General features: G+C 39.2%; 1 protein-coding gene across 1 annotated transcript; it reads right to left on the reverse strand.

Moving 5' to 3' along the window:
• Positions 1 to 631: 631 nt before the first annotated feature.
• On the reverse strand, positions 632 to 9,772 carry LOC125508219 (cyclin-T1-4-like). The gene is given in 8 exon segments (XM_048672836.1): positions 632 to 985; positions 987 to 1,770; positions 5,118 to 5,272; positions 5,365 to 5,540; positions 6,623 to 6,757; positions 7,549 to 7,630; positions 8,225 to 8,522; positions 9,755 to 9,772. Coding segments are annotated over 7 exon segments (1,746 nt in total). The 5' UTR covers positions 8,461 to 8,522; positions 9,755 to 9,772; the 3' UTR covers positions 632 to 807.
• Positions 9,773 to 10,168: the final 396 nt, after the last annotated feature.

Raw genomic sequence — 10,168 nt, forward strand, 5'->3', positions numbered from 1 at the left:
CGCGTGCGACCGGCCGAACGCTCGGCCGGCGCACCGTCTACAAACGGTTCCCTTGTGCATTCTGTTGTTACTCAAGTTGAACGTGGGAAATGTGGAAAGCCTGACGTCAAGGCAAATATATCAGCAGTATTTATTTACTTATTTGAAACGGAGACAAAAGAGTTGCCTTAACTAAGCAGTAATAGAGTTTGGAGTTGAGCAGCAGTAAATGAATCAGCCATACTCAGTTGGAGAACCTTGTGCGGTTGTGCCAAGGTTGTGAAAGCATTTGGCCTTGGGAAATTCTCAGCGTGTTCAAACCTTTCATTGCATGAATTGCTACTACGAACACAATTGCACCCTCCGTTGTGGCACTAGATTCATTGGTAGAAGATCAGTGCGACCACAAATATAGCCTTTTAAAATTTTGAAACACGGATTGAAAATTGGATGAGATCTTGACTGAGAAGAATGAAAAGCTGGGAACAAAAAATGTGTACAATTATGGGGCTTTTTAGATCCAATCAAGTCTTAAATTCCGCAAGTGAAGAATTGGGCTACTGGAATTAGAAACTTTGCCACAGCGCATAAAATCAAAACATCAGATGCTTCTATCAGGAGATTCCTCAAAACAAAAACTCGCCCCGGTAGAGACCCACAAACAAATCTCCGTTGCAATCAGTTGATGGGTTCCAAAAACATCTGGGTACAAACATTAAGACCTGGATGTCTTATCAACAGTCCAGAGCAGCTACATCTCCAGTCACACGTGCCTATGTTCATACCGAGAATTCTACCAAGTGTATGTTCTACATCAATTCTGACCCATCAATCTTCGGGTCGAGGCATTTTATGTTCTTCATGTCTACCACCAAGCTGAGCATCATGGTGGCTCACGCTGTGCTTTGGTGCATCACTAGGGTGCTGCGGCTTGTGCTCGAAACGATCATTTCTCTTGGTTAGAGAATGCTCATCTTCAATGTCCGCCAGAACTTCAGCCTCTTTCAGTCTCTGGAACATTCTGATCACCATTGTTGTCCCCATTTTCTGCAACGCCATCAGCATTACGGTGATCCTCTTGATGCATACTACAATCGTTCCTCTCCTGCTTGATCTTCTCATCCTCAACAGCCAACTCTACATCATGTTCTAATTCCCTCTCAAGTAGGTCGTCATCATCCATCACATGTACCTTCCTAGCAACATCACCTTTCAATTTTCTTCGCTTCTCCAAAGCTGCCTTTACCTTGTCCTTGTCAATTTTATTCATGGCATCCATCATGGAGGATGAGACACTGGGATCACCACTGTTACTGAGATTACCATCTCTCGATTCACTGGAACTAGCATGCGATGGAAGAGGTTTCTCTTCTGTTGGAATACCAGATTTGTCGCTGGGCCTGGAACTTCTCGGCAAGGACTTTGTGCCATCATGCAAACCATCCTTTGTACTAGTATCAACTCTACCTCCACTCTGACAGCTTGTTTTGTTGTTTTCATGGCCACCATTGTCATTTTGAAGACTTTTCTGGCTACCAATCTGCTTGTGTGGCTTTGAGTGCTCAGCACCATTGTGAATTGGAACACCTGTTGATGTAGAAGGATTGGAATCTGACTGTTTGGATGCTGGATGATGCACAACAGGAGGTTCCTCGGAGTTGGCTTCTGCTTTTACGGAGATCCTTTCATTAGGCACACCAGCTGAGCTCCCTTCAGCTTCATTCTCATTTGTTGGTTGCGACTGTACAACGCGGTTTTGCTCATACAGCTCTAACATTTGATTGCTAACCTCTGCAATCAATGAATAAAAGAAATGCATTAGTATTAGACGTGAATTTATCACGCCATGTTACCAAAGCTCAACTACAAATTAACTGCTACTCCCTCTGTTCACAAATATAAGATGTTTTGGATATTTTAATACGGACTACATACGGACTGAAATGAGTGAACAAACACACTAAAACGTGTCTATATACATCCGGTTCACAAAGAAGTTAGAACATGTTATATTTTATGAAAGGAGGGAGTAGAAGATGAATCAAAGCCATGAACAAGGACTACTATGGAGCACCATTGAAACAGACCAGATTCTACAAGACCAAAGGATTTTCTGGAACCATCAAATCTTCAAGCAACTGACTGAAAATCATGCACTTTGTTTCCTGTTTGTAAACAGTCGGGTGCTCTTAGATTGAGAAGGTGGCCTTTTCTTAGCTATCTAGAGATGACTACAAAACATGTTATACAGTGTATTATCTTGTAATGTTATCTCTAGTGGTTAATTTTTGCATGCATATAAAACAATGTAGTGATAAAATTAGAAAACATGTGTAAGAGATGGCATCCACTACAATGGAGAATAATATCTTATCTCAAGCGCTAAGAGATCATCTCTTAGGGGTTTTTGAGGATGAAATCATCTCTTAGTTGAGGCAAGGAAAAGGCTGAAATCACCCCCATTGTACATGCCCTTATAATCTTTATTATGGATATTCTATTTGGCAGGTACAGAGGAGACTAAAAGTGTCTTGCCAGATCTATGAACCACTGAACTGGCTTAACTAGTCCCATATGAAGCAATAGTCACTAGAAAAAGTCAGAGCTGGAACGCATGATAGTAAAGTAAATAATTCATAAAACTGTGTACAGCAACTACACCATATATAATTAGACTTCGGCTTTATACCCACCACTAGCATAATGATCGCGTTGCTACAGAACCAAAAACTGATTGCAGTTGTATTTGATTAGTAGCATACAACAACCAATACACTTGTTACTTGACATCATAAAAAGTAGTCCCTCCCCAAAATATAAGGCATGCTTGACTTTGCACGGTCCTTGATGCATGACTTTGACCATTAATATATACCATAATACATGGATTGAACATGTATCAATAGTATCATCGTATTTGTTTTGCAAAACAATTCTACTTCATGTCTTTATAATAATTTTGTAGGCATATATAATCAGTGAAAATCATAGTCAAAGTTGTGGGATGAAGACAAGAAAAGTCAACGCGTGCCTTATATTTTGAGGAGGGGGTAGTACACCATAATCATAAAAGGGTAATAACACCATAGTGGCCATAGTACATGTCATGGCTGGATTTTAAAATTTAAAAGTTAGGATGATGAGAATTACGGAGGAGGGGTGGCCAGAGGGCGGGGAATGGGGAGGAGGGGTGGCTGGGTAAAATATCATTGCCGGATTGACTGGCTGGTTGGTGTCGCAGTAAAAGAAATTGTGTACTGCCATGTACTAGTATTGATCAAATACTTTCCCATTCAAAACATGAGTGAGGTGGTGACTTGCTAGTTTGATTAAGCTGTGTATAGCGGCAAGTGAGGGGTTCGAGAGTCCACAATTGCATTACTTGTTACTGTTTTGTTTATGATCATTTTTCGCAAACCATAAGGCCTTCTTTGGTTCATAGGATAGGAATTTTATAGGAATAGGAAAATCATAGGAAGTGAGATGACATGCATGTCAATTCCTATAGAGAAAGAGATGCCATTTGGTGCATAGGATAGGATTTTTTTTTTCCATTGAGTCTAGGCTAATGGTTTTTTTCCTCCAAAATTTGAGGCCTCTTTTGGTTCATAGGATAGGATTATCATAGGAATAGGAATCTTGTAGGAAATGAGATGACATGTATCTCAAATCCTATGAGTAGGAATAGGAAACAAGATGTCATTTGGTTGACATCAAAGGAATTTTTCCATTGAGTCTAGGCTCTTTTTTATTTTCCTATGAAATGTGGAGGATAGGAACCAATCCTATATAGGAATAGGAATCCATTCCTATGAACCAAAGGGCTCTAAAGGAAAAAATCCTATAAGAATCCTATCCTCTAGAATTCCTATGAAATTCCTCTAAACCAAAGGAGGCCTGAAGGATTGATTCCTATCCTACATAGGAATAGAAATCCATTCCTACAAACCAAAGGGCTTCAAAGGAATTTTTCCTTTGCAAATCCTACCATATAGAATTCCTACAAAGATCCTACAAACCAAAGGAGGCCTAAGAGGGTCCGCTGGGGGTCGAGACTCGACGCATTACCTGTAATTTTTCTGTGATGTATTTTTTACAAACTAAAGAGGGTCAAGTGGCGTTCGAGACTCCACAGCTGCATTACTTGTGACTGTTTTTTTGCATAAACCATAGGAGCGTCCGGTGGGGGTCAGGACTCAAAGCATTACTTGTAACTGTTTTATTGATGTATTTTTTTCAAACCAAAGAGGGTCCAGTGGGGTTCGAGACTCCACGATTGCATTACTTGTGACTGTTTGTTTATGATTATTATTTTTTACAAACCAAGGAGGATCCAACGTATCCTGCATGGGTGAGGAGGATTTGGATGGAGTGGGGGGTGAACCGAGCACCACCACCACCAACTCAAATTTATAAGTAATATATATAGGACTGATTTTCTGCGCTCATGGGAATATGTACTCTCACATTAATATACTTCTCTATCATTCTCAATATACCTTATTAATTATCTAAGATACCTCAATACAAGTTTCATAAAAAGAACATCATCAGAACCCTTAGTTTATAAAATCTAACAATTTTACGTACGAAAAGGCAGTCTACGAGCAAATGATCTGGAACACATTGACTCAAATGGAATTTTTTATTTAACTCACTTTGCGCTATCTGGTAATTATTAATAAAGCATATTAAAATGATAAAGGGGTAGTATAATGGACTGATCTATGTGGTACATGAAGCGCAGGAGTACGCACGCCCAGGAGTGCAGAATCATTTCCTTAGCTAGAATGAAGCAAAGACACATCCAAATGATTGTTTAACAAGAAAGTTTTGTACATATCCTTATTTTTAGCTACTCAACAAGAATAGTACTTGCAAAAAGATCAGTTTCACACTTTGAAGTATTTTCACAAATGTCCAAGTCATTGTACACTTACTTAGTTACTTTAGTTCTTTCTTTGTATCCCTAAAACCCAGATGCCACAGGAACACATAAAAAGGTGAGTCCCAGTGGTAAAATATACTAAACCACAACAGTAGTCACTGTACAGCAAGGAAGCTAGAAATACAGAAGGAACAAACCAAACAAAGCAGAAGGAAATTTCGAATTACTGACTTTGCATAGAGGAACCAACCTTCCAGCTGTCTTGGTGTCACATCAAACTCCTGATACCAAGCCTTCTCACCGTCATCTGGAAGAAATTTCACTTTGAGAAACTTACCAGCCAAAAAGAGAGCACCTGCTGCAATATGATGGGGCTTGAATTGCAGACAGAGTGAAGTGCGCAGCCTGTACAGTATACACCCTTTTAAAGGAGGTCTAGTAGACATATAAACTGAATACTGGTATGGCTAAAAAGAACAAGGGTAGCATTAGCATACCCATCATTGACAAAATTCCAGGCAATCTGAGGAAGCGCATTATGAGTAATCTTGAATTTCTTTATCGTTTCAACCAAGGGCTTGTAAGGATGGTGCACATTAAGGTCAAAACCAAGTGTTGCAAGTACAACTCGCTCCCCAAGTAAAATGAGTTCTTTTTGCCGATCATATACTTCCTGCATAAGACAGTAGTAGACAGTTTGTTCAAGCATTATTCCCAGAGGAAATCATTTTGAACTAACTATGAACTGGTGCAGAGAAGATCTACATCGACAGAATATGAAGTGTACCAACAAAATGGAACCTTCACAAATATGTGGCAGATACAGTGGTAATTACAATAGAAAAAGATCTGCATCGATAGGCGAAGTGTACCGATACAGTTGAACGGAACCTACACAAATATGTACCGATACAGTTGAATGGAACCTTCACAAATATGTGGCAGATACAGTGCATTCACTCACCCAAGTTAACACAGCAGATGTTAATTTTTCGAACAAGCACAAACTGAAAATGGAAGCATGCAATGGCAACTATTTATGGCCATCCTCATTTTGTTTATTAACTTTTTCACAAGAAAAATCATCATCGTCACCAGAAATAATTAGGAACCAACATTTGTAGCATGCAGACCTCAAAAGTCACAAAAACCAACGCAAAATGGATCTCAGAGGCATGCATTACAAAACTGAGAAGTACACATACATCAATGATTATGATTCAATCGTAATAGGAAAAGAATACAGTATACAGCATCTACCAGAAAATACTTTGTGTGCACATCATAGAGCAAAATTATTTTATACTCGGTTTGCACCCAACCCATCATAGAGCGAAATTACTTGCTTACAGGAAAGGACATCTGTTATTTTTCCTTGTATCAGCTAAATTAGAGAACGGCAAGATCATACGAGGATATAAATCCTATGATTCAGCACTCCTCCAAAAACAAGAGAAGAACCAAACATTAGCCGGGTGCTGATTGTAAAATATATAGCTGGTAAACTTCAGCAGATGATGATGCAATCAAAACAATTCCAAAATAAATGATATACTGATGAGAAAAGGTTAGGATTCTGATAGAAACAGCCAGCCTTCTACTGGCTATGTTTCAGAAGTTATTTCTGTTATTGTATGAGAACAACAAGATTTATAGGGTGAAATCAGGTCATGCTACAACTTTTGTAAAGGGAAAAAGGTTCACCAAAGAACAATCCATAGCAAAAGAAGCATCCAATTGGATCCATTACATTACCCTCTGCTTGATTTTCTGACCAGCAGCAGGATCCTTTTTATGTATAAGCTCGTAAGAAACCAGGATGACATCCTTCAAAGGCCTAGGTGTTTCTTCGACTTTTCCAGCCAAGAACATGCAAACAGTAGCAATTGTCTGTATAGATGTTAGATTCAGACTTCATTTGCCCATTCGCCATGAAAAAATAAGAATAACTGCATAACAAATAGTATAGAATACTAATATTCTGTCAACACATATCGAGGAAAATCACACCATTACCACTTCTGCTGCAGATAAGAACACAAGAAATCACATGTACTCCTATTTCAGTAAACACGCTTGGTACTACTTCATGGATAGGGTGATTTCAAATGCTTTCACGTTCAATAATTTAAGAGTACCAGGGCCTAAATCAACTGTGCTGGGTGTTTGAGAGCGGTACCAGGCAAAATATTCATGATAAACCCTCAACCCCGCATAATTGACCAAATGGTGTGCCCACCTGTGAACTGCTATTTATTAACAAGGTCTCAGGCTCTTCTAAACTAAAAATCCCCACATCGCACCAAGAGGATGTACATCTGTGCATCTTATCCTCATAGAAAATACCTACTCTTTATAACCACCCCCTACAGTTCACTAAAGTACAAGTTGTTTTGACATCTACAGAGTCTGCTGCTAGCTTCAGCACCAACTTCTATTGGACTGGAGAAGTACGAAGTGTATTATTAGCTATTAATTCCTCTGTATGGAGAGAACAATCACCAAACTGGAAAACCATGGAGATAGAAACTATTTGTTATTTTTATTCAAACTAAACTATGAGGCAAAGAACAGAATATTATATAAACTCAAATAAAGTATCTACATGTTATAAAGTTAGAAGCTGCACTTCATCAAATATTTAAAAATTGGACTATAGTTAGTCATTGACTAACACTTACTCGTCTATCATTTTTTGCATGAGATTGACGAAGGTAAAAACGGTGACAGAACACAATAGATGTAGCAATTGTCACTTGTGGCCTACATACAAAGAAAAAATTCAGCATAAGTTGATAGCATAATTCCAGGAAGCGTTGTGGCATTATCTCCACGTGTCATAAAAACTAAAGATACGAGCACAGCAATTTTTATTGCAATTGCAAACTATTAAAGATGTGATGCATAGCATGGATGCCTTCAAGGGCCAAAAGAAAAAATGCATACAAACATGCATTGCCCAAAACAATTCTAAAATGCCAGACCACCATCGTACAGGGCATATTTTCAGTATATCTTGACATTTCATGTGATATGATAATTTATCGTATTTATGAAGAAAAAAACCCAGCCAGCAGTTCATTCAGAAAAAATGTGCTTGCCATAAGAGTGCTCCATAAAGAAGTAAAATATTATCTTATCAGACAAACAATTGAATATCTCTGGACCAAATATATGCTGGTATAAAACAAAAACACATCAGGAGAAGCAATTATGATACAATGACAATACAAACACACATTTTGAAATATTTAACATCTGGTTGGGTAAGTAGCAGCACTATTTTTTTGGATAAGGGACAGTCAGCCAACAGGCTACAGTATCAATAAATGCATAGAAGGACATAAAATATCTTACACTTTGAGTCGCATCCCCAAATCTTGTAGATAAGTGCAATACGATTTCCGAAGGTAAGTCTCTTTCTTTAAATCAATGCCATCCCTCTTGGACGGAGAATTCTCTTCTATTTCCTTTCTACTGAAATACCATGAAGCACTAAGTTTGCCAGCTTCCTTATTCCCGCTCTTTGTAATTCTGTAGGGGCTATTTTCTACAATTCCATGATGTGACAAATCACTTGGCAGCATAGCCATGTAAGCTCCCAACTACGTTCAGCACACAGTGACGAAGGTAGTCATGAGTTTTAGGACAGTTACTGAGAAAAAAGATACATGATAACATGATACTGATAAGCATAGTCCTGTTGCCAAGCTAAATAGTAAAGATCAAATATAGCTGGCAGATAGCAGGGCCTGCTTGCAACAAATAAGTCAGCACGCCCAATAACTGAACTGTTGGTAAGAATTTGTCTAGTAGAACATGCCGTTACGAATGTATGCAGGGAAGAGATGTACTCGAATGTAATTCGATGGGCTACGACAACTAACATTCAGAAAATAAGCAGTTTAGAAGTTTCTGCAAGTCAAAATTACACAAGTATAAATAATCCACACTGTTAACTTCCTAGGTGCAAATAGCATTAAAAGCAGAAATTGCTAAAAACAATTACTATATGAACAATATAGGTGTGATCAATCCCAATGTCTAGGATAACAATCATGCTGCTATTTTTTTTACGGGCAAACAGTAGGGGAAACCCCTATGGTATTTTTTTTTAATCATGCTGATATCTACCAGCCAAGGGTATCCACTGGTTAATATGGACAGCCCGGAATTAATTATTGACCTATAGTAAGTCTGTGATCTGGTGAATCCGTGAATGACCTGTTTACACACAAATAACCATTGCCTCTTGATTTTCTTGCTTCCTTTATTCCAACATGCCACTGACTATCTGTGTGACTCCATTTTTTCTGGTCAAACGCATTTGCAGAAACTGACATTCACAGATCGTTCCAAACCCTGACCCTGTTTCGAGCTTAGAATCCTACAGGACACCAGAATCACTGACCAAGTGTTCGTGGACAGGTAGGCAATATTTGCAGAATTTACACCCCTGCCAATAACCATTGGACATCTGCTATTGTGGTATCAAAAGCCCCAAAGCCCAGCAAGTTGTTATTTTAGCCAAACTGAAGCATGCAGTAAGCCCTCCAAACCGTAATCTGAATCTATCATATCCAACAAAACAATGACCCAGACCTAAGAGATCTCGCAAAACCGAAGTCAGGACCATTAGACGCGCAAGATCACAATTTGAACCCATACATGACACCTAAAATCAAAGTATTCCGTCTCATCGCGGTATCAACCAACAGCATCAAACGACCACGCCCTACGGTTCCGAAATTCCAACCTCCCATTGATCGATCTTTCACTTCCTCAGTTGGCAAATCAGAACAATACTGCGGGTAATGCAAGACCCAAGAAATGAAGGACTGATCTAGGGAGAAGAAACATGGATTGGCAATAAAAGAATGGACTGACCTCCGCAGCTGCGGACTACGACGAAGCCAGCGAAGCGGGAGCGCCTCGCAGGCTGGATGCTGCCCAAGGGGTTGGTGTTAAATCAGAGGGGATATAACGGAAGGAAAAAAAACACACTCTTAACCAAACAACCATCACTCAGGATCATAGTTCCTTTATTTTAGCAACGCGTCATATTTGTGTTGCCGCTTATCCTTATTCTCACCCTCGCCGGCGGTGACCTTAGTGTTCACACAAATCAAACGTGTTAGAATGTGGTTAATTCTAAGACGTCTCTCTCTTCCTCTCCTCCCTCTCCCTCTCTCTCGCTTTCTCTCACACTCGCGATGAGAAATCTATTTGTTTTCCGCTGCGACGTATTCAAACGTATGCATGTGTAGTTCTCGATATTTTCTTTTCCCTATATGATTATAG

This window comes from Triticum urartu, chromosome 5, assembly GCF_003073215.2.
Source record: "Triticum urartu cultivar G1812 chromosome 5, Tu2.1, whole genome shotgun sequence".
In the NCBI taxonomy this organism is placed as follows: Eukaryota; Viridiplantae; Streptophyta; class Magnoliopsida; order Poales; family Poaceae; genus Triticum; species Triticum urartu.